At 40.4% G+C, this 25,238-nt stretch overlaps 1 protein-coding gene across 1 annotated transcript in view; it reads left to right on the forward strand.

Moving 5' to 3' along the window:
* The window catches only part of cdkal1 (CDK5 regulatory subunit associated protein 1-like 1), a 355,999-nt gene that overhangs the window by 152,896 nt on the left and 177,865 nt on the right, over positions 1 to 25,238 (forward strand). Inside the window, exon 8 of the mRNA XM_015949107.3 lies at positions 13,403 to 13,506. Within this exon, the coding sequence (XP_015804593.1) occupies positions 13,403 to 13,506 (104 nt within the window). The remainder of the gene's footprint in view (positions 1 to 13,402; positions 13,507 to 25,238) is intronic.

The raw sequence follows: 25,238 nt of genomic DNA on the forward strand, positions 1-25,238 counted from the left end.
AATGGCTGGATTTTCCCTACCTCTAACCCCAACTCTAACCATAACCGGTCTATTCCCAGCCCTAAGCTTAACTAAAACTTAATTCACACCATACCTCTGACACTAACAAGTACAGCTCTGTAGCATTGTACAGCAAAATGTCCTCACTTTGGTATTAATGTCCTCAGTTTGTGGGTAAAAAGCTAGTCATTGGTCCTCGCATTGATGTATAGACAAGTACACACACACACACACACACACACACACGCACGCACGCACACACACACACACACACACACACACACACACACACACACACACACACACACACACACACACACACACACAGTGGCCTTTTGTGGTGTTTATCAAACCAATGTATGGGTAGTTTTCAGCTCCAATGGTCTGAACATTTTATTCCATTTTCTTCTTTACCATTACTTAACACACACGCACACAAATGTATGCCTGATACACACACACACACACACATGCACACAGTGTTCATTCAGTACTCTCTCCACACGCCCTCGCCAGAGGAGACCGTTTCCCACAGCATATCCAAAAGATTGATGTTTCTCCTTGGACAAAATTAGATTTTGTGTCATTACAAGGTATTACACTACACAACTCCTGGGTAACCGAATTAGTCCTAATGTGTCGCAGGCAAAACCAGTTTGCACACCCAGCTTACATACACTTTACAAAATTTAGTTCCCTGCGTGTCTCCTTCGAGTGGCAAACGGTCAACACTCATCAAACAGAAACGTCTCTCTAGTGATCTAAGACAATGGCAAGTGTCAAAATTCAATTTCTTTTAATGTTGACAAATCATTTGTACCGAAACGAATACAGAAAAAAATGTTTAATGCATCTTTTTAAGATTATTTTAAGGAGTGATTGCAACTACTAAGGACTGAGTGTAAAAGTACCAGAACTTTGATGTATTTGGATTGAACTTTTGATATACCACACAAATAAAAGTTGTAGCAAAGATAATTAACTCAGGTCATGCAAAAGATTGTATTAAGTATTTTTAGCACATCGGTTGTCATGAGATTGAGGGGTATTGAGCAATGAGGACTATTTGTAGGATATGTATTTGGTTTACCAAGGGTAATCTTTGGTTTCACGATGTGAGGAACATTAAAAATATGTCTAAATTAGAGGACCACCATTGGTAGTGACTGGTTTTGTCTTTCTCACCTCAAACAAGGGCATTAATGTGACAAAAAGATTGAAATTTTTATTTAAAAAAAGTGTTTCTATGCTCACTTTCTACGCCTGCAAATGTATTCCTATACTTTAATATCAAAATAACAAAAAAACTGTATTTGTGTAGCCTAGAATTCTAGACAGACCAAAGCAGAAGCAAAATGATTTAGCTCAGAATGTCAGTCTATCCATGCTCCATAGGAGCTCATTAGGCCTGAGCAGTTTTGTGCCTTGCCAGTCACAGCGCTCTATTGGTTTGGTGGGTGGGACCATGCAACTGAGCGGAACAACAAAAATGGCAGTGGCTCGTCTAAAACGTCTTTGGCATCAACTTTGGAATATTTAGACTTAGGCTTTTCTTTGAGTCAAGAGCAGATAGAGGTACTCAAGTCCTTTAGTTAGAAAAAGGATGTATTTGCGTCTTCTCAGACACTGTATGTTGGACTGTCCTGTTGACAGACATCCGTAGCGGAGAGTACATCACATTGTTTATTGTCCAATAGCATGCAGAGACAGTTTGAAAGACAGCTGTCAATTTTGCCCCATGACCGAGCTCTGTCTATTGGTTGTGGCCAGACTATAAACTGTCATATTGCTAGGCTAGTATTTGTGTAGAAGTCTAGTTGATGCTTGCTGCGCTCTATACTCACTGATGGTTAGAGGCCAAAATGACGTAACATCCAGAATGTGTTGTGATCATGGCGATAACAGAACACAAAGGGACATGAGATCCCAGGTTAGCCAATCTATGACTAAGCTTCTCAGGGGCCTAGTGGTATGAGCGTCCACCCTGGGACTGGGAGATCGAGGTTCAAATTCATTCGGGTTATACCAAAGACTATAAAAATGGGACCCAAAGCCTCCCCACTTGACACTGAGCTTTAAGGGGTTGGATTGGGGGGTTAAACCACCAAATATTTCCCAAGCTCAGCCACTGCTGCATCTCACTGTTTCCCACAGGAAAGGGTCCAATGCAGAGATGTAATTTCACCAGTGTTTGATGATGACTAATGGGACTTTAGCTTGATTAACGCAATGACTGTGTTAGTTTCTGATCACAACTTATATGCCTCCTACTCCCAACCCAAGTTTCAGACATGATAAGCCTCTTGGATGAGAGCCCATGTGTTCAAGAGAACAATAGAAGACCAGTCTCTCTGATTTAAAACTGCCAAGATTATCATGTCCTGGTTAACTGACAAGCTTCACCAGTCTACTATTTCTAAAACAGTAATAATAGCTGGTCCGAGGTCACTGTCAGTGCGGTTACATTCACAGACCAATATCTAAGTCAATCCTGGTCAATTTTATGGTATTAAGCTGGGAGTCTTTATACTAGTTTACATGTAAGTTAGAAAACCAACCTCTCAAATAAAGTTTGTTTCACTCTAGTAGTGGCGACATGCACCCCGTCATGTTGGCATTCTTCTGGTTAGCTTATAACAACACAAATAGTAAACAAACACTGGCGGGAGTGAAGCAGATGGAATTGAAACAGGATATGCACGACGGCTGAAGGAATGGATAACAACAGCACTGTAGCGCAGCTTATTTGGTACATACTGTACTGTTGTATGGTGTTACACGTGTTTCTCTGTGGCGATAATCAGACCGCTTCTACGGTCTTGTCACTTCTGGAACGCGAGCGTCCAACTGATTCAGTTACGCCGACCCGTTTACGTGCAAAATGTATTCGAATAGGGAGCCTAAGTCACGCCCATCTACTTCCCAGAAGAACAAAAAAATGAATGCCAGTCAGTAGGGCTAAAAATGCTATTTTCTAAATCTGTTTGTTTTGTGCCAATTATTTTACATATGATCTCCGTGAACTTTACTACACATTTTGATGCTCTTTTTTTTTTGAACAAGGGAAAAAGTAATTTTAGGTTTTGTGTGAAAATACTACAACTGGAAATGCGCATCACCAAATTTACATTTTCGAACCAGACGCGGAGAAAAGCTGAGGAAAAATGGCCTTCACTCAGGAGGAAAGAACCACCGTAAATCTTGTCAGTTCATAATTAGCAGCTACGCCGGGGGAGTGGATATTCTATGATGACGCCATATACTGTATGCGACGTGCCAACGTCTGATTTGTAATCATGCTAATTACGAGCTTTTATAAGCTGATGAATCTCAAAGTTTGGGACTGACTTGGTCGAAAATTTTCCTCACTTTTAATTTTAATTGAAGTACAGGGCCTAAAGCAAAGCAGATTAGAAAGTAGCTCTTATAGCCCTGTAGACTTGCGTTCGTTTTTTCGTTCTTCCGGGGACCCATGAGCTGACCAGGAAGGGAGGAGACTCCCTATTCCCACTGCATTATCTGGGTGCTTCAGGTCGATTAGAACCAGTTCGCCAGTTCGTAATGTACACTGTGCTGGTGATAGTGTTATTTTGCTTTAAAGACACTTCATCAAATTTGAAGATACATTTGAAGTGAATATTGACAAAACTGGTGGTAATTTATGGTTGAGGCATGGAGGGTGTCTATCTGCAGCTGCTGAATGCAATTATTAAAACAAATTGTAATCCAACTTAGTTACTTTTAAAATCTATCAGTCCATGAAGTACAAGTATGAAACAGTAATCAAGGTAACTGTGGTCCACTACATTCCTGTTATGCACCTAAAGATCCTGCAAAGACCATCCACTCTCTGGTTGTAGAGAGTTCTTCATCCAGTGTGTGATGATTTGTTTTGTGATGAGTACTCATTTATTTGAGAGGAAACCTGTGAAGTGTCATTTTCACAGAGTAGGGAGTGATTTTCTCAGTCAGTTAACAGAATCACAAATTGGCCAGTGAACCATCTGGTTTAAACTGTGTTAAAATTTGGCTTCAGATTTTATTTACACCAAGCAGCCTGAAGGTGCAGCAAGAAACATTTTGCCATTCTTGTCCAGTATCAATGGGTGGATTGATGTAATGCAAACACCGTCTCGAGGTCTGCCCAAAGACAAAACAAGAAGTTGTAAAAACATTTTTTTTCCATGTTGACAGGGGTCTGTGGTTTCACCCACAACTGCACATGATGTTACCCACACAGACAAGCTGACTGTTTTGCAGTCAAAATACTAGAGAATGTTTCTGTAGAAGTTTCAGAGGTCAGCACAGCTTGGAAAAACAACTCAGCTCTTTCAGGGGTTTGTATCAGGAGCACGAGACTCAACTGAAGTCAGTAGGTCAGACCATAAAGGCTTGGTGGCAGGAAATGGTTCTCAGTTGCTTTCAAGACTCACAATGAGATACACTGAAGAAAATAGTAGAATAAAGCAGTTAGTCTGGTGATTTAGAGTCCAGAAGGCATCATTTACAATGTTTTGATAATTTAGTCCTTGGTTTTCTGGTGGCATTAAAATGATTATCCTGCCAGTAAAAACTGGTTTTGTTTCTGTTGGCACAATCTTTATTTTACTTATAAACAGTTTTTTGCTTGAAAGTTGAGCCAAGATGCTTAAGCTCTGTAAGAAGCATTTAAACTCAAATCCCAATTATGTCTTAATGGAGAATATATGCAGAATATTGTCTATCTGGGTCTTGTGTGTGTGTGTGTGTGTGTGTGTGTGTGTGTGTGTGTGTGTGTGTGTCTGTGTGTGTGGAGTGCAAGTGGGTTCAACTGCCAAGCTTTTTTTCCAGAATTACTAATCACCTTCTATTCATAACTCTTAATAGGTCTTTTCTCCAATGTGTCAGCATTCTTTGTTCCTCGACTCTGTATTATTTTTCCACCTCCACTTTGACTTTGAGATGACACTAAGAGCGAACTCATAGGCTTGAGGCATTGTTCCGTCTTATAATAGCAGTTTGAAGATTTTGTTTGCTCGTATACCCACTTCACCCATCTCCCACAGTCTCATCAATAAGTGCAGCGGCGTAATCTTGCTTTACAATTTGCAGAGAGCTCAGACTTTCCCCCTGTCCCTCTGTTTAAGCTTTGTTTTCATAATTACATTTTGAAGCTGGGATAATACAAACCCCAAGAATACGTGCACACACGCACACACATGCACGCACGCTCATTTGAATACACCAATGGCCCAATATGTTTACATATGAAGAGTTTTCTAATTAATGTCTAAATACTAAATTCTTATCAAAGGAAAAACCTTTGTCTTGGTCAACTCAGCTTCCACTGCCTGTTTTTTAAGATGCTGTTTAGGAAAACCTCTGGAAAGTGGAATTATACTCTGTGTGTGTGTGTGTGTGTGTGTGTGTGTGTGTGTGTGTGTGTGTGTGTGTGTGTGTGTGTGTGTGTGTGTGTGTGTGTGTGTGTGTGTTTGTGTTTGAAGGGATCCTAAGACTTTCCCCCTTTGCTACAATCTCTAGTCTCCAATAACACAATACTCTTGCTGTCCAAAACACACACACTCTCTCTCTCTCTCTCTCTCTCTCTCTCTCTCTCTCTCTCTCTCTCTCTCTCTCTCTCTCTCTCTCTCTCTCGCTCCCTCTCTCTCTCTCTCACTCCCTCTCTCTCTCACACACTCACACACACGAGCAGACACTCCAGGGAAGTGGCCTTTTTTCATTCTAACGAGTTAATGAATTACACTGCTGTCAAGTACAGGAGCTACCTCTGTGGTTTAGTTAATGAAAACAAAACAGAAAGGTTACAGCAGATACAGAACAGGGCAAAACAATCCAAAATATTTTTTATGAAATTTTTTCGTAAAGGTGTTTGTCATGATTTTAACATCAGATCAGATCCAAGATACATTTTCTTTGTGTAATTTTACTCCTGTCATAAAGTCATGCAGACTTAAATCATGTGATATTAACCCTTTATAGGGCGCTCAGTGAATTAGTTTAAAATTTCAACCCCAGAGTGTTGTTGTATTCTTCTGTTTTTAAAATTTTCTGAAAAACTTATTTTCATGCAAAAAATCAGAGAAAACAGTATAGACATCCACGTTGACGGCGCAAATGATAAAGCTGCAGTACAATTCCTTGGAGCACTTGAACTATTTGACATTGTCCAGCAGATTCATGTTCCAACACACACTCAAGCTCACACACTAGACTTAATCTTGTTGTTAAGGATGTTGGCCTCTCTGAACATGTCTGTGTTTTTTTTTTCGGAGATATCAGTTTTGCCCATTACCCATCATAACTCAGTTGTTCTCAAAAAATGTATTGAAGTGATAACACTGCATCAGTTTTAGTGAACTTATGAATATGTCAACAAGTCATAACAACCAACTGTGTTGATTCCCTTCTAAATCATTTAAACATCAGAACTCTAGAGGTCATCGACGCCATTGCTCCAGAAAACAAAAAGCTCAATGAAAGTTCACTAAATTAGTTACAAACCAAAAGAGACAATGCCACAAAGTTGATCATATATGGGGAAACTTTACCTGCTTGGTCACTATCAATCCTACAGACAGCAGCTGCGCACTTACAACTCTGAATTAAATAAGGCAAGACAAGCCTTTTTCTCTAAGTGATCAACAACAACAGTTCTCGTGTTCTGTTTGCCACTCTCCAGAGGCTAACTAATCAACTTAGCTTCTGATTTCATGTCCCAATCTAAGCGCAACGAGTTTGCATCCTTTTTCAATGGGAACATCTTAAACATCAGATTAGTCATTCACTGCTCCATGTTAACCAGTACAACCAGACCACTGCTACAGCCACACAACAACACTCTGGCTGGAATGCCAGTTTTCAATATGGTTGGTGCCATGACTTTAGAGGACATTGTTAAGAGCTTAAACTCATCTACCTGTTGTCATGATATATCCTTATTAATACAGATTCAGGCAAAACACCTGTTTTAGTGATGCTCGATCTCGGTGCAGCTTTTAAAACTGTGGACCACAACATATTTGTTGATAGACTAATGAATTGGGTGGGACTTTCAGGCACAGTCCATAGTTGGTTCCAGTCGTACCTGGCAGACAAGAGTTATGTTGTTTCCATTGGTGAACACAAACAAAAGCAGATCGCCCTGACATGTGGTGCCCCCCAAGGCTCAATTCTTGTACCACTGCTTTTCAATCTCTGCATGCTCCCCCACAAGCAGATGACACCCAGGTCTACCTAGCTTTATCGTCTAATGAATCTGGTCCCCTAGACTCACTCTGTCAGTGCGTAGAGCAAGTTAATTACTGGATTCAGTCAAGTTTCCTTCAGTTAAATGAAGACAAGACTGAAGGTATTGTCTTTGGAAATAAGAAAGCCAGGATGGAAGTTATTTCTCAACTTAGCTCCAAAGAAATAAAGGCAAAGACTCAGGTTAGAAATGTGCTTTTACTTGTTTAAAAAACTCTCAATGGCATGGGGCCAAAGTACTTGCCGGCTCTCCTTCCAGTATATATACTCCTTCCAGAGCTCTCAGATTCTTAGGAAGCAGTCAGCTTGTAGACACAAAATATGTTGCAGAAAATAATAAAAGTAAAAAAAAAAGAATAAATTAAATCTGCTTCAGCTGGCTAAATAAATTAAGGCCCGCACCAGGAGACAAACCAGCATCAGCACATGGCAATACGAGACCAAAGCCAGGCCCTGCTGCACTACAAAAGACAATACAACCGCAGGCTTGCCTAAAATGCTGTTTTAGGCACGTTTTGTCAGAGTGGGTGTGGATGGAGCTTCACTGAAACTAAATGTTTCAGTTCTGGGAATAAATTCAGGCTTACAAAACAACTAATATTTAACATAAATGGCATCTCAATTGTGCCAAAGGTAATATTTGATCATATAATGGGCTTTACTCTCAAACATTTAAAATAACAAGATCTGGCTCCTTTAATGTTGGCAATGAATAAAAATTGATGCACCCTTGATGCTAATCATGAATTCAGTTTCTGTATCTGTCACCGTTTTATAATTATAAAAAAATATTATTCATAAACCATGTTAAAGCAGGTAATTTGGTCGGAAACGGCATGCTACATTTTTTTGTAACAGTGCATTTTTCATCCCAAACAAAATGTTGTAACAACAGCCAACAGTTTCCATGTACCGTATTTTCTGGACTATAAAGTCACACTTTTTTTCATAGTCTGGCTGGTCCTGCGACTTATATACCAAATTATGTAAACCGCGCTGCTGCGGGCCGGCTCCGATCCAGGTTTCAGCTCCTCTGCCCCGCCATCACCTGCTGCAGCCTGTGGCGAGCTGCTGTGGGCCGGCTCCGACCCAGGAATGAGCTCCCCTGTCCCGCTGGGAGGGTTTGAAACACCGTCATCCTCTGCTGGAGACCGTAGCACGCTGCTGCGCCCGGGTTGTTTCCGGAGCGACTTTTAGTCCGGAAAATATGGTACACAACTGTGAGATTTTAGTTTGAGCTCAGGCAAACTCAACTCTTGAAATATTACTCAAAGTTTAAATGGGTGATAGAAAGTTTATACGTTATATAAACTGGTGGTTTGATTCATTCAACAATTCTTACATAAGCATAGTTTGATACTTGTTTTTTTTTAAATGTACACTTCTTGAAGAGTCAAGAGTTTTGTAGTTGTAGCCTGAAAGTTTTTTGAGCGGTTTTATTTCAGTGTTAGCATTGTTAGCCTCTAGCCATCTTTCCACAATATTAGAGTAATACAAAATATGTTGTGGCTTCTAGGGGTAAAAAATGACTTCTGGGCCACTCCTGTTACTGACTTTTTTTTTTCTTACAACACTGTTCCTATTTACCGATCTGTGTCGAACTGCAAATGCCGGCGTAGACTTGGCAACCCTGCTGTCTCAAATGCGATTGGCTCTGGATGTAGACAAAGACTACTAAATAAATTAATAAATAAAAATAAAGTTTACTTTTGTTTTTCTTTGACCTTTTTAAAAGTAGAATAACTGGTCACCCCTCAGCTGACTTAGAAGGAAATCTGTTTCAAGGTAACCTTCCTTTCAACATAGAGATAATGATGATTACTCGTTGAACCTTCAAGTGTGAGTTTTATCTAATTCTGGTATTTGCTTTGACTCAAAACGTGAAGGATTCATTTTTAGAAAGGCTGTCTAGTTGTTGCTGAAGCTCTGGAGCAACAGAAAGGTCAAGTGTGTGAAAACATGCACAAAGCTACATACACTACTTAACTGGTGTGATTTCAGCCCAGTGCACCATCAGCACCATCTGAGTCCGTCTGTTTTTCTCAGCTAATTCAGCTGGTTGGTTTAGCATCAGGTCTCTTATGAGATTAGCTCTTTAGCACAGTGACTGACCCTTATGCATCAACGTGGATCTAACGGTGCTGTTCCCAGAACAGGAAAAAACACACAGTACACACATGTGACATACATACACTCATACTTAATTGTGTTTTGGCTTTCTCTACCAGATGTTGTGCAGCAAGCTTTTTGTTTCTCAGTTAGATCCATATTCAGTTGGAGGTCAAATGTTCCAGTTTTCAGCTCTTTGCTGAAATTTTTTTCATTAAACTTTTTGAAAAGACCAACTAATGTTTATTGTGTATGAAATGCCTAATAAACGTCAGTAGTTTAAATTTTTATTTTCAAGTTGCTTCTTCTGTATCATTCTGATCATTTTCTGATTCAGAGCATTATGTTCCAGACCTTCCTGGGCAAAGCAAAGTCAAATAAAAGATTTAAAGTAGTAAATGTAACCTTTGGCCATTTAAAATTTACTTGAAGTCTTGTTGGCGTCAACTAGTTTTGACAGTCTGCTTAGGCTGGAGGAGAAGTTGAAACAGCTAATGCTGTGTGGAGATACTGGACAAATGTTCTGCAGCATTGCACTTGCATGGGCATGAGCACACTCTCATAAAACAGATGATGCAAACACGCACACGCACACAAGCACAGACTCAAGCCACTGAATGCCTCTTGAGATTAATGTTGGTGTGATCCACTCAGTTGGGCCTGATCACATTAGAATGGATGGACCCCCTGGTGGTGTGTGTGTGTGTGTGTGTGTGTGTGTGTGTGTGTGTGTGTGTGTGTGTGTGTGTGTGCGCGCGTGCAGGGTCCCATCTGTCTGTGTTTTCTCCACAGCTAGGTCCTGTGACCCAGCTACCACCTCCAGTGCCCTTAGCTAGGATAAGCAATACCCCATAAGAGGGGGAGATGGATGGACAGACAGCTATGTTTCCTTTCTTCTGATTTCTAACATTAATAATGCTCTTATCATTTTGGTCACTCAGCACAAAAGTTACCAATAAAATACCATAGCAGGTGGTTTTTCTTAATGGTTTGATGAATGCAGTGGAAAATGTGCGCTCAGACATGAAGAATGTAGGTTGTTTATGGTGTAATCAGTAAGAAAATGATTAATTTTACTGTTTAACTTTTTATAGATGACTTAATTTAGATAAACAACAGCTACTTTATTAGAGCACTCTCAATGATTTAGCAGTTGTGGTTTGCATTTTAAACAAAGTATTAGTGTGCTTTTGAAAACTGAGAACTGGTGGTAAAATAATATACCTTCAAGCAATCTTTCCTCCTTTTCTAGCTTCAGTTGAGATGACCTAGCCTAGAAATCTAGGCAGATCGTAGCAGGAGCAGAAGGACTGGGCTCTGCAGTTGGTCCAGCCACACTTCATTGTGTCATGCCAGTCACAGCACTCTTATCGGTTTGGTGGGTGAGATGATGCGACAATGATGGCGGCAGCTCATATGAACTGGCTTTGGCACCAACTTTGGACTATTTTTCTTCTTCCGGCTCTTGGAGAGTACAGACGCTTTTTTCCTCCTCTCCTCCCTATCTTATCCCCAAGGCTCTTTGTCTATCTTTGGGTGTACGGCACTTCTGCATTTTTTCTGGAAACTGGAAATAATTAAAAATGGACCTGGTCAGCTGGTCTCTCAACGCCATTGACAACATTTTCTCAACGATGAGAACGGGAGAAGGAGCTCCCGGGTGCCCCTCTGGGACAGATCCAGCTGGGCATATCATGGACTCCTGGAAACAGTGGAACATGATCTGCCTCTCTCAACTGTCTGTAGAGGATTCTGAAGATGTCTGGATATTCGTGGTATTGGTCTCAGGTTTCCTGCTTTTTGGCCTTAGAGGTTACCTGACTTACCGGAAAATTAACGAGCTGTCAAGGAACATTGGCTCTTTCCCTGAGCTCAGAGATGGATTGCACCGCGCTGTGAACGCACAGACTCATATAATTGTTGAGATGGGTCGTAAGCTTGGAACTTTGGCTGAGATTCATGCTTTGGCACAAAAGATGGATGCGATCAAAAAGCGAGTGGACGAATCAGCACGGATTGGGATAGAATAATTTACGCCATTATTGGATTTTGAGAGGTTGAGGACCAGCGGAACTCTGAGACAGAGAAGAAATTATCTTTGTCTGGCCCCAAAACAATTTCTTATCTTAATCTGGTGCCCTTGAGCCTGTGAGGCTGAAACGAATACCCCCCCTCAGAAGAAATGTGGAATGCTGCCGTCGCCATGGCAACTCTGTCTCCCTATCCCAGCCTGGGCGGGACTGCGAGCTGTGAAGGCCGCTGAATCGTTCCAGGAGTCACTGTGCCCTCCAAACCCAACTACCTCCTGCCACTGTCCAGACTGAGGTGACGAGCGCTGCTTATCGCAGCTGCATTCACTGAGGTGTGGAGAGTCCCAAACCCTACCACCCCACCTAGTGGACATTTATGTTGTGTAATGTCTGAAGTCTGTTGCATTTCTGTCTGAGGTGTTTTTTGCATAGCAAAGCTGCCCTCCCTATGAAGTGCCTTTTTTTCCTCCACCTGACCCAATCCTCATGTAAACCCCTCTGATTTCTATTAAGGCAGCGCGACTCGGGTTGCGAATGACCACAGTCACCAATTCTTGTCTTGTGTCTATGTCTATGTATGTATGTCTGATCTCAGAATTGTGAGTACTGAAACTCTTTATTTCCCTCTGGGATTAATAAAGTATCTTTGAATTGAATTGAATTGAATTTAGACATGAGCTTTTCTTTGAGTTAACACCAGATTGAGGTATAGCATGCAAAGACTGTTTGAAGGACAGGATGCAGCTACATGCTGTCACGCTGTGCTCAAACAGTGCTGATGGGGTAATGGGATGTAGCCTAGGCAGGAAGCCAGTATGGCCATTTCTGTTTCAAACTGTCAGCAAACAAGTTTTGCTGCTGCAATTTGGTCCAACAAGATCCTTATAGACTTCAATGACGACTTCCCTACAGAGCTTTTGTGCATGCTCCAAATAAATGTCAACCTATTAGACTTCACGGGGAGCACACCTGTGTTCCCAAGTCCGTCCATGTTCTGGTTAAGTTACAGTAAAGTCCTAATTCAGTGTGAATGGAGCCTCTTTCATGCTCTCAATGTGTCGGGATCTTTTTACTCAGGCTCTGTAGTGTACGAATCCCACATTAAACCGTGTTTGTACCACTTGTATTGAAGAGATTGTTATTCATATTTTGTGTACACGAATGTTGTTTTCTTTGCAAGCAGATGAACTGTGAGTCATTAATAGTTGGTAGTTTGCCATGTTTTATTCTGATTGTTAGATGAGCCACACTGACTCAACAGCATGTTGCTGCAGCCAGCTGAAGCAGCAGAAATGTTTTCTCAGTGCAATCTTTATTAAAGAGACGATTGTGTTGAAAGTCAGTATTTTTAACCCAGTATGACAAATTGAAGGTCAGAATTCCTGCAGAAATGTGTTATTTATCAATGCAGGTCTTTCTTTGACTTGTGATTTACACACATGAAGGAAAGTCCCCTTCACTCAAACAAAGCCCTCCCTCACAGGCTGTCCCGCGCCATGCATTTACATATGGTGTGAGTCAGTTTTTACTTTTTTCAGCTTCATTGTCTGTTCTTTTCATGGTCCGTTTGCTTTAAGCTTCTGTATTTTGATAGAACAAAACAATCATTGAGAGGAGCCACTGTGCTGCTTGCCTTAGCCTGAACCACAGCGGTCCACGGCTATTTAGGAATTAGCTAAAGTCTTTAAAACAGTTTACCAAGAAAAGGGCAGCTTTGATTCCCTCTTTTTCACAGGTGTTTCTCCTCAGTAGAAATAGAATATGTTCATGGTTGATTTGTATTTTTGCATTGTTCCCGTTGGTCTTCATCTATGTTTATGCCCAGGTTTAGCTGATCCGAGTCCACATCGACTCTTGATAGCTGATTTATTTAGAAGACAAAACTAAAAATAATGTAGTTGCACTGAATCACAAAGTACAGCATCCAAAATGCTGTTTGATTTAAGATGGCTGCTCTTTGTTTTTCCTTGCCAGCGGTAATGATTGTTTCTGTTTTGTGTCTGTTCCTGGGAGTCTAGGTGTCTGAATGCATGCACCTACTGCAAGACTAAACATGCTAGAGGAGACCTGGCCAGCTATCCCATAGAGGAGCTCGTGGAGAGAGCCAGACAGTCGTTCCAGGGTGAGTAAACATATTTACACACAAGCACGTGCAGGCACACACACGCATGCACGCACACCATAGAAAATGACAAGAGGTACAAAAAGGAGCTCCAAACACACGCCCTTATTATGCTGTAGATTTAAACAATGGTTTTTAGAGAGGCTGGATATTTTTCCTGGTTCTGTGTTTAGATTGAGTGTGTCCTATTAGGAGGTGGAGGTTTTAGAAACACATGTTGATGCTTTCGTTCCTGGGTAAAGGTTCCAGCCAGTTGGCTGGAGTTCGGAGCCAAAGGAACAGCTGTTGTGCCCTGGCATCTGTTCCTTAAGAGCGCACTCCCAGAATCCCAAACTGCACAGCAGGCTTCTATCTGAGCCTCAGGCGGGTCAGACAAGGGCAAGTTTACACATTGATGACTCGAGAGGCTGGATATCTCATCTGAGAGGATGTGTATATTTAGTTTTATGACTTGTGTATTAAACAGGTTGTTAGCATGTATTCTTATGTTAGACTAGAGTTTATCAGCCACATTTAAAGAGAAGCAACCCAAAAACAATAATAGTGATTTATTATTTTACTTAAATATTTTAGTTTAAATTAATCAACTACTTTTGTCAAACCACAGTAACGTTTCACAAAATCACAAATAGGCAGCTTCACTTTTGTCACAGTCCCATTGTTGGCAACTAGTTGGAGACACAAACATTTGACACATGTATGTGTCAAAACAGCAAAAATAAATAAAGGCAACATTTATTTTTATGTCATTTATTTTTTGTTGCAATGTTGTTATACATTTCCCACCATCAGTGTCATGGAAACTCTATTGAGAAGGGTTTGAGACGAGTTTCAGATGCTTCAAATGACTCGGTAACTATTTTGAGAAGAAAAAAAAAAACTTTTCTGGCAAAGAAAAGAATGAAACCCTGCAGCTCATAAAAGTAACTTAAGAAGTCTTGTCAAATTTTTATTTAGAAACTCCTTCACGAAATCCGTTGGTGGCTAGCAGTTACAGCCCCACGAGATGTTAGCTCAACAACACTGCTGCTAAGTTTAATTTAGAGAGTTTTAAATCATTTTCTTGAGCCAGTAGGTGGTAAAATGACCTTTTACAGGACCCATTATGGACCTTCTTTGCGTTTTTACCTGTGTGTTTTTGTTTTTACTGATCGCTTCAACTCAGCTACAGGCTCAGCAGTACGTAATGCTACTTCTCCATTCTATCCTTTAGGTCATCGAGATGTTCAATAATATTGAGCTCCCGTAGTGTTTCCAGTAAAAAAAAAAAAAAATGTGTTTGCAACTAGGGATGTCCCGATACAACTTTTTCACTTCTGATATGATACCGATATTGCAGCCTTCAGTATTGACCGATACCGATATCAGTCTGATACAATATCAGCGCAAATCATACACACTTTTACCTATTTCATTGTGTGGAATGTATGAAAGGCTTGATCAAGTGATGTTACTCAATCGGAGAACAAGAGCCAATAACAGTAAGTATGAAAAAATAAAAAGACAATTTTTTTCTTAACCATTGGTTGTAAAAATGCTAACCTTAACAGACTGCTTATTTTGGAGATTTTTTATGTCGTCCGATATAATCCACTACACTGTTTTTGGGCCGATATCGAATGAAGTCCAATATCATAACAGGACATCTTTTTCTGCAATAGACCACTTCTGTTTACCTCCCGCCATGTTTTCCACTTGTCCTGAGCGTCTGCAAAGGCGGAAAGGCATCACACTGAAGTAGCACACATGCGCAGTAGGCATTATTTTACTCCAACAATCCGAATGCATGTGTACATGGACATCAATTAATATGATGATCGGACAAAACCACTTCTTTCAATCTAAATGAAATTTCATTCCGATCGGGCCGTATCGGATGAGAATATTCCGATTAACATGAAGAGTTGTTGATCAGATGGGGCATTCAACAAGAGAGCCTCTGGAACAGTACAACCGAAGTGGGAAGAAAATAATTTTTAGAGCTGCAATCCTATTTAATTTAAACCTGAATATAATGTTTTTGTTTGTTGTACCTCTGTAAGATTTTTTATAATTTGTGCATGGCTTTACATTAAATATAAAAAACACAATCAAAAAGAGAATATACCCTTGTCAAGGACATGTCATCCTTAATCCCACCCAGAACCCTCTAAAACAGCTGCACCCCTGCCACTGCCACAGGCTGGTCCGTCAAGGGCAAACTCACCAGCTGTCTGGACCTTGTTATGATTTCTTCTTCCCTTTTTTAAAATGCATGCGTGATGTGTGTGAAAATACACCTGACCTTTACACTTGGAGGTTAGAAACGGAGGATATTTTCATCATTTTGTAAGACACGTTAGTCATATTGGTCCTCCTGTTTCTACATCACACTCACTTTGCCTCAGCTTCCAATAGGAAATTGGTCACATGGGAAACTAAATTACAGATGTGATGAAAACAGCTATTTATTTATTTACCAGAGCAGTAGCGTCATTGAACTTGGTAAAACTTGTTTGCAATAAGAAAAGACATTTTAGCATAACAATAAACTTACAGTTTAAGAAGAGTTCTTAAAATTCTTCTTCTTCTTCAACGGTTGCCACTGCGAGTCATCCGTCTCCATTTAGTCCTTTTGCAGTGATTTCAAACTAAATAATTAATTGATGCTTTTCAGTTTCCTTCTTTATGATTCATCATTTCTCAGAATGCACATTTGAACTAGAGCCACGTGACAGCTCTAAAAACAGGTTCCAGCAGACAAAACATACCTAATGAGGCCAAATTCTGTCACTTGACACAAATTCAGCTTGGTGTGTTTTTAAAACATAGATCCTTAAATGATATGAGCTGAAATACATTCTGGGAAAGATGTTTTATGAATACGCAAAAATAATTTTTTGATTTTTAAATTATTTTTAACAAGAAAAATGATTTGGAGAGAAACATTATTAAAAACAGATTCAAGAATAAAAAAAACCAAGATAGCCTCCTCCTCTGTTTGTTGTGGTTAACCTTCATACCTAGAATGGCTTATTGAGTGCAATGTGGTGTAAGAGCAGCACCAAATGCAGGCCTGGCATAGTCACTAGGAGTTTAACAGTAAATGGTAAAAGGTCTGTTTTTGATCCAGCGCCTTAAGAGTACTGGAACACCCCCTAGGTACGTGTTTTACAACACAATCATATAGGGCTGGGCAATAAATCGAAAATTTATCGTTATCGAAATTTCTGACTCTTATCGTGATAATTTTTCCCATGTCAATAAATTTGATAAATTAAAAAAAAGAAAAGATGTGAGAAGGTTGGCAACATTCCCTCTAAGAAGCAGTACCACCTTGAGTCACGTAAAAATGTGACTCAACTTAATACACGTGTCAGCCCCACCTAGTGGACAACTTTTGTTTCTGCACATTTCTATAGTTATCGTCCATTTATTGTTATCGAGTTGAAATCCTCGATTTATTGTGATATTGATTTTAGGCCACATCGCCCAGCCCTACAATCAGACATTTACCCATGCACACACACTTTCACACCCTGGTGGGGATGATAAGACCCTAGCCGTCCAATTTATTGAAACAAAATCCTAAATATATCGTAAACAAAATTAAAAACTTTTCCGTGGTTATTTATAAGTCCTGTTTTCAAAGCTAAAAAGAGGGAGTGGAGGTGGACAGGCTGTTCGAATGAATCAACAACCTGAAGAACAAATGAAAGTTCCTTGTTTTATAGAAATGTGGTCATGCTGCCGCTGCAGTTCTTCTTCCCTCTTGGACACACTCATGGAAATGCCAAACGATTTTAGTTCCACACTGTTCGGCCATCTAATGTAAATTATGTCTGCCATATATGACTTCTGTGAAACAAACAGAATCATCTCTCACTGCTATGGATGGAACACACACTTTCCTCCATGAAATGTTTTTGTTAAGTTTAAAATTACATTACGGCCCCTTTTCTCAGTGTCTCATGCTATTAGTCACCCCTTTCTTATCTCAAGCAAATTGAGTCTTACAAATAGACTCTGGAATTTGATTTATTGTGTCATTTATTTTGAATAAAAGTAAGCAGAAAGTGTGAATTTATAATTTTGATTGGACACTTTGCCACTTTTCGGGTCTTTTGATTGGCTTATCTCAGGGAACTTTGAAAGGATTTATAGGATTTATTCAAATGCGATTTGAGGTAAATAGCTCTCATTCCATGTGGAAAAAATGTGGAGGGAGAGTGTGAGTGCACAGCTCTTAAAGTAATCTGAATTATTCAAATGTATGAATGTATAATTTTTAACATCAGAGGGGGTTTGTTAATGCATGCAGGTAACAGAGACTGAGAGTGTCATAGAAAATGACAAGGTTGTAGGCGTGTGGCTCTTTGGGTGAAAAAAGTAGAAGCTCATGTGCTTTTTTTGTGACACGTGGTGAGAAGAAGAATATGGGCTGGCCTGTGTGTGTCAGGATGAACGTTTGGATCTTAAGGTGCTTATGGGTGTCAGAAAAGAACCTTTTAAATGTGACTTCTTGTATTTGATAACACACTTCTGCATGTGACGGTGTTTTTGTTGGGTTTTAGGTGGAAGTAGAACTGCTGGTTTTCTCAGGTACAAAAAACACACCCCATTTTTTTAAAGTACCATCTTTCTCAGTTTTTAACTGTCACCCATTTGTATGTCTCTTCATCCCATTTTACTCAAATCTTCATAGTTTGGTGTATAAATCATGTTAGACCTTGGTAAAATAGTTCCATTTGAAACTGATTAGAAACTTATCTGGCCACTGAGCTAAAGTGTCAATGAGCGTTCTACAGTAGGGATGTGAAGATTAACCCATCTCTATTGATTCACTGATGCACACGTCTATGTTAGAGTTGTCTCATCACAGCAGTCTAGATGCTTCCATCCATTGTGTCCTTTTACAGACAAAAATCATCCATTTAACAGTTTGATGAAAAATCTGCAAGTGACTTTCTTGCTTTTGGTATCTACTTTTTGATTTTCTGAAGTTTTTAAAAGTGTGGTTCACTGAGAAACCATTTTTAATGATTATGTCTGATTGTAATCGGTCACTCTTGACTTTTTCATGTAGGCTGAACATGAGAAAGGTCTCCTACACCTGTTTCGTGCTTTAGCTTCTGATGGAAAGTAAACAGTGAAATGCTAGGATTAGAAGAGCCTGACAGATCTACGTCACACTGTCACTTAACATTCATAGCAGGGCCGTGCAGAGACCTTTGAAGGGGCGGGTGTTCAAAGTTAAAAAAGGGGCACATGTAGAGTTAAGTTTTTAAACAGATTCACAATCCAACAAGTAAAAAAAATCAGATAAGGAGACTCTTGGTTTCAAACAACATAATGTAAACTAGGAAAAATATGCCATTAATTAAGGTAACGTTATTTCATAAACAATTGTTTTAGTTTTTAAAGCTGATTTATGTTACAACCATATTTTTGCCCCTGACCTGAATCCAAGTTGTTTGATTTTTGATTATCTTCCAATACTGATTCCTGTTTTGATACCAGGTGGTGATGCAATGCATTAAAAAAAAAAAAACATGGAGAAAGTCCCACAGTCATCATCACATACTGGTGATCTCATTGGAGGGGAATGGTGAGATGCAGCAATGGCTGTGCTCAGGAACTATTTGGTGGTTTTACACCCAATCCAACCCCTTAAAGCTGAGTGTCAAGCAGGGAGGCATTGGGACCCATTTTTAAAGTCTGTGGTATGACCCGACTGAGAATCGAACCTGATCTCACAGTCCCAGGGAGGACACTACCACAAGGCCACTGAGCTGAGCAAACAGAAGAGTACACATCACTCCTTTTCTAATGTCTCTGCACTGGTTACCCGTTAACTTTAGAGTTCATTTTAAAATCATGTACTTTCAATGCTCTACATGGCTAAGCTCCTCCCTATATTACTGAACTGTTATAGCCTTATGCTCCAACCTGAGCCCTCAGGTCCACACACCAGAACCTTCTAGAAGTTCCAAAGACCAGATATAAAAGCCAGACTTTTGCACCCTGACTTTGGAAGGATCTTCCTTCATCCTTACGTAGCATTGACAGTCTGGACACTTACCCTTTTATAAAAAGCTGCTTTTACCTAAATCTTTAATTTTCTTATTTTTAAGTCAAATTTGTAATCGTCTTTCATTAGTTGTATTGTATCTTATAATGTAATTACTTTGTTTTCTGATTTTAATTGATATCTGTTGAAGATCATTATTAATTTTTGACTTTATGATTTGTTTAGATTTATGTGAAGCATTGTGTGATTTTCTGTCTGTGATGAGTGCTATATAAATAAAATGTACTTACTTACTATAGTGATATCATATTGCCAGATTCTTGCCATTACACACCCCTAGTGATTAAGAGCTGTTAAAGATCAAATCTTTGACAAAAGTACTCATCAGTACAGATGTCATATTGATTTCAGTAGGTAATATAATCATTCGGTTTGTTTGAATTTGTGTGCAAACTTCCTGATTTTTATTGTATTTATGGAAAAACAGAAAACATCCTCATATCAATTCTCTTTTGACTGCTTCTGAGTAATTAAGAGGAGAAAGGGCCCGGTCAGTGAGGTACAGGGTGACAAAATTTTTCTTTTTACATGTTCTTGTGATCTTCAAACCTCATATGTCCTTGTCACTAGAAACCACCAGTAATGGTTTTCGAGATGGTACTGTCTAAATCAGGATGCGATGTCACTGAGATCCAGACACGCCACCATTATTCCCACATGACACTCCGCATTAGAGTGTGAAATGCTTCATACCATCTTTGGCTTATTTATTTAATCTAAGGCTGGAATAGTGATAACTGGTGGAATCCTTAAGAATATCAATTATCACTGAGTGTAACATCTGGCACATTTCTTTTGTCCACATAAAAAAATTGACATTACAATCAAATTTCTAAAATGATCTTGTCATTTTTAAAATCACAAGTCCTTTTTGATGGTGTCTTGATGCATCAGCGGCAGAAAGATCCCCTAATGTTAACAGACATCATCGGCTTTTTTCTCTCATTTCCACATGACTGCTGGCATCAGTGTTAAACACAGATATTAGCAGAAACGACACTGCTTAGTTTCTGGGCTCCAGCTGGATGACATGTGACAGCCACAGATAGATGGACTGATATAGAGGCTAGCTGGCTGGCTGGCTAGCTCCAGCATCTGTGACAGGTGTCAGCTCCTGTTTACCTCTGCTGCTGCATCTCTGCGATGAGGCTGCCAAAGTTGGCCAGAAACGATCCTCTATGGCCGACTGAATCAGTCAGCTCTGTCAGGTTTCACGCCATAGTTTAGTGCCTTTGAATTACACCTGAAATGGAGGCCACGGGAAAGGTCAGTGAACCTTTTGACGACCATTGGTCATCACCACATGTAGGAAAGAGGTCGTAGATTACACACTTTGGTCATGCTGTAAACAAAAAACACATTTGACAGATTCACTGGGTTTGTTTTCAGCAGAATAGTGCATTATAATGGTGCATTATACATTTTCATTAACAAAATGAAAGAAATCATGATTAGAAACGGAACTCACGCTAAGGAGACGAGAATAGAGACGTAAATATCGATGGGATCTGGATTAGAGTTTAGTCACCAAAGAGGAGAAAAAGTGCTGAGTATGCAAACTCCAGCCCACATGTTCTGTGTGTCAAGTCAAATTCATTATCTTCTGTTAGAGACTCTCATGGAAAGGCTAAAATGGATTTTCTGATAACTGCCTGATGTTTTCCACCCAGATAAAGGTTTATGTGTGTGTGCTTTTAAAATGTTTTAGACTCCAGCAATAGGAGTGCACAGGTCACCATTACAGCCCAAAAACATCAAGCAGCCTTCACCAGCTGGATGTGGCACTGACTAAATAATGAAGATCATGGATGTTTTTAGTCTCACATGTTCAAAAAGAATTTAAAAAATCATCTCACACATTCTTAGAAATGGGGTTCACCTGGCCTCGCACTAACAGTTATAAAAATGCCAAGAAAGTTAATTATTCTATTAATATTAAATGCTGTGTGATGTCTGCATCTTCTGATGTTATCTGTGTGTGTGCTGAGATTATGCACACCACCCACCCACACAAACACACACACCAATTTTCCCCAGGCTTTCTCTCCAGGCGAGGGTAGTGTAACCCAGCTGCAGCCTCACCTCTATACCACTCATTATGCATGGACATGAGGCTCTTTGTGTGTTAGTGTGCATCTGTCTGTTTATTCTTACTTTGACAAGCTGAAAGCCACTGGGACTGCAAAGAGGACAGTGGACTGTGTCTCCTGTCTCACTTCTTGGACCGTATTAAAAATGTTTTCCGTGTTTGACTTGTAAACTTCAGCTCCACTGCTGCTGTCCTTCATTCGGTGTCTTTGCCTCTGTTTTCTGGTTTGACCTCTTTTAATTCTCTCCCTAGGCTGTGCGTGCATGTGTGTGCGAGGGCGTGCGTGTGCATGGCGTCTTCCCCTGTGATTTAGTGCCAAGCTGGCAGCAGAGAGCAGTGAATAGGGGGCCCCTTTCACACAAAGAGAGCACATATCCACTGACACACACAGCACAGCTCCCAGCCAATGCCAGACTGCAGGCCACCAACCACACACCTGGCATGCTGCTATTATGTCACCAGTGTGTTGTGTGTCTGTATTTGTGCAGTGTGTGTGTGTGTGTGTGTGTGTGTGTGTGTGTGTGTGTGTGTGTGTGTGTGTGTGTGTGTGTGTGTGAGTGTGTGTGTGTGTGTGTGTGTGTGTGTGTGGTGTGTGTGTAACGGTGTAAGTCCAGCAGACACCATCTGCTCTGTCCTCTGTGAACTTGTCTACACCCCTCCTCTCTCTGTTCCACTTTGCCACATCAGAATAGTTTCAAACATTTGACAGTCACCTTTAATTTACCTTCTATGCTACATTTACTCTATCAGCAAGGAGCCACATTAGTAATGGAATTAGTCGCTTTACACACCTGATACAATATAGCAAACATTATCTAATGCCTCAATTTAAGTGGAAAATGTGCTCTTTTCCAGGCCGTGGTTTGTTCCTAAAGAGAAAAAAGTGTTAGGATAGTAATTTGAGTATCTATAGATGAGTAAAAACAGTCATCTTAAACCAAATGAAGGTTTTAGTAAACTGACTTAAGGATAATTAAAAACAAAGATGGTATATGTTTTTTTTCACAGTAAAACCTCATTATTCTTTTTACTTGTTAATTTTCCTTTCATAAAATCTTTCATACTCACGCTCCATGTGTTATTTCTTAAATGGTGTGTGTGTGTGTGTGTGTGTGTGGCTTCCACAGCGCTGTGGGGGAGGGGGTTGCAATTCCTGGTGTGATCAATAGGTGGCAGTAGGAGACTTAAATTCACACTTAGGCCATGTGCTCCTCCCTGGCCTTGTTATTCTCTCTCTCTCTCTCTCTCTCTCTCTCTCTCTCTCTCTCTCTCTCTCTCTCTCTCTCTCTCTCTCTCTCTCTCTCTCTCTCTCTCTCTCTCTCTCTCTCTCTCTTCACTCACACACACACACACACACACACACACACACACACACACACACACACACACACACACACACTAGCGGCGGCTCATGCCTTTTGAAGTGTTTAAATGCTCTCAGTCCTCTGACTTACATTTGTGTTTTAGTTTTTCTCCCCTTAAACGTGTCTTTGTCTGCAGATGTGTGCGACTTGTCAGTTTGCTGCTGTTGTGTTGATTTTCCATCTGAGTCACAACTGATGGAAGCATACATCACCACACACACTTTTTGTGTAAGCATTTGTAATGCTATAAAGGTTTTCTAGAACTTAACAAGAAAAATGTATAATTTATCAAGATCTCTCCCTTTAATCAGACGGTTTCTTTATATCTAACACTATTATTACTTTTATGACTCTCATTTGGTTTCCTCACTGTTTTTCCTTCTGTTGTAGGTTTTTCCTTTAAGCAAAAATAATTGCAAATTTCAGTCACTTTATCTAAAGTTTATCTAAATGAAATCCTAAAGAAAGAGCCATTCATGAGCTGTAAATCAAGAATGAATCACGGTGCACTAAACTCAGGCAACAGCTATAAACAAGAGACCTAAAATAACACAAAGAAGTTGTCCGGTTTCGGACGTTTTTCTTCTGTGAAGTCGAGGTAAAGATTGAGAGGAGGAAGTTGAATTAATTGGTTTAATCTTAACTGAAGAATGTTGTTCTTTCGGCTGAACCAGAGGTTCTTAGAGACTCAACGAGTTTTAAGAAATGGTTCTAGGCTGTTTCTTTTCCAGTGAAAGTAGAAATCAAGTCTAAACTATAAACTGACATACAAAGTAAATATAAATGTAAACAGTTGAGGTATCGGGATTAGCTAACTTATGGGCCATTCCCATCTGTACCGGGTCGGCCCGGGCCGGGTAGCCCCAGTCGGCCCCAGCCTGGCCCGGTTGATTCCACACACCCTTGCCTTAAGCCCATATGGGCTGATTCTACCCACCAATCAGAGGCTTGCTCTAATGGAAGGTGTGAATTTGCTGTCAGCAGTGGGTGTGTTGGCCCTGGTCGGCCTGAAGCAGACCCCCTCGAGAAGAGGGCTGAGAATGAGCCTCGGTTGGCCCGGAAAAATACCAGGCCACCCAGATATGTAAACAACCTACGCTACCCGGCCCGGGCCGACCCGGTACAGATGGGAATGGCCCATAAAGGTGCCATGGTGCACTAACTGTCCATCAGAATCCCTGTTAGTGTGGCCTCCTAGCAGCAACGTTCCCTTCAGTGATGGCTCTTGCAGTTAAAGCTGTTTATCATCCTGGTGGTGCGTGTTTTTTATCACCCTGTATCATTTACCAGACAGAAGAAGTTAGAAGAGAAGGTTAGCAGGGTGGGTTGGATCCTTTAGGATGTTTGTGGTTTTATTTAAAGGCAACGCGTGATGAAGATGTCATCCAGGGCAAGCAGTTGTGTGCTTGTTATTTTCTCTGCAGTTTTGATTACTTTCAGCAGGGCCTTCCTGTCAGCTGCAGAGCTGCTGCTGTACCACACCAGTATGCTGTTGGTCAGGACACTCTCTATGGAGCAGTGAGAAAACCACACCAGCAGTTGTTGTGGCAGGTTGATCTTCCTGATGCCTTCAGGAAGAATAGCCGTTTGGTGTTGTGTGTCCGCGTGAGGTCCTCTGATATATTTGTGCCCAGAAACATGAACTGTGACACCCTCTCCACCTGCTCTCCATTTACTGTGAGTGACTGGTGCTCCACCTTTTGCTTCTTGGGTCAATGATGGTTTCTTTGGTTTTGTTGGTGTTCAGGCTCAGGTTGTTAGCTGTACACCATTCCCCCAGCTGCTGCACTTGTTCCTTGTACGCTGACTCATTTCCCTGGCTGATTATACCCACCACGGTTGTATCATCAGCAAATTTAATGATAGCTTGTGTATTTTCATGTGTAGAGACAGAATCTTGTCGTGACGAAAATGGATGTAAGAAAATATTGCAATATGTCGTGTTATGATGCTGAATCTATATAGAAGAGCAGTTTGTCAAATTTGTATAGATAATTTACAGGTAAACATTCATTGTAGTTTTTTGTACGGAGCAATGTAACCTCTGACTGCTAGATGGCAGCCTTTTTTTACCACCGTCATTCTGACCAAACAATGCGATGTCGCGATAACACTAGATTTTTCTTGGAAGCATCTGTTTTTCGTAAACGCCTTTTAAGCCTTATTCATGCTTAAGCAAAGGCACATTTGCGTCCCCGCTTCTGCAGCG

Source organism: Nothobranchius furzeri, chromosome 5, assembly GCF_043380555.1.
Source record: "Nothobranchius furzeri strain GRZ-AD chromosome 5, NfurGRZ-RIMD1, whole genome shotgun sequence".
NCBI classification, from domain to species: domain Eukaryota; kingdom Metazoa; phylum Chordata; class Actinopteri; order Cyprinodontiformes; family Nothobranchiidae; genus Nothobranchius; species Nothobranchius furzeri.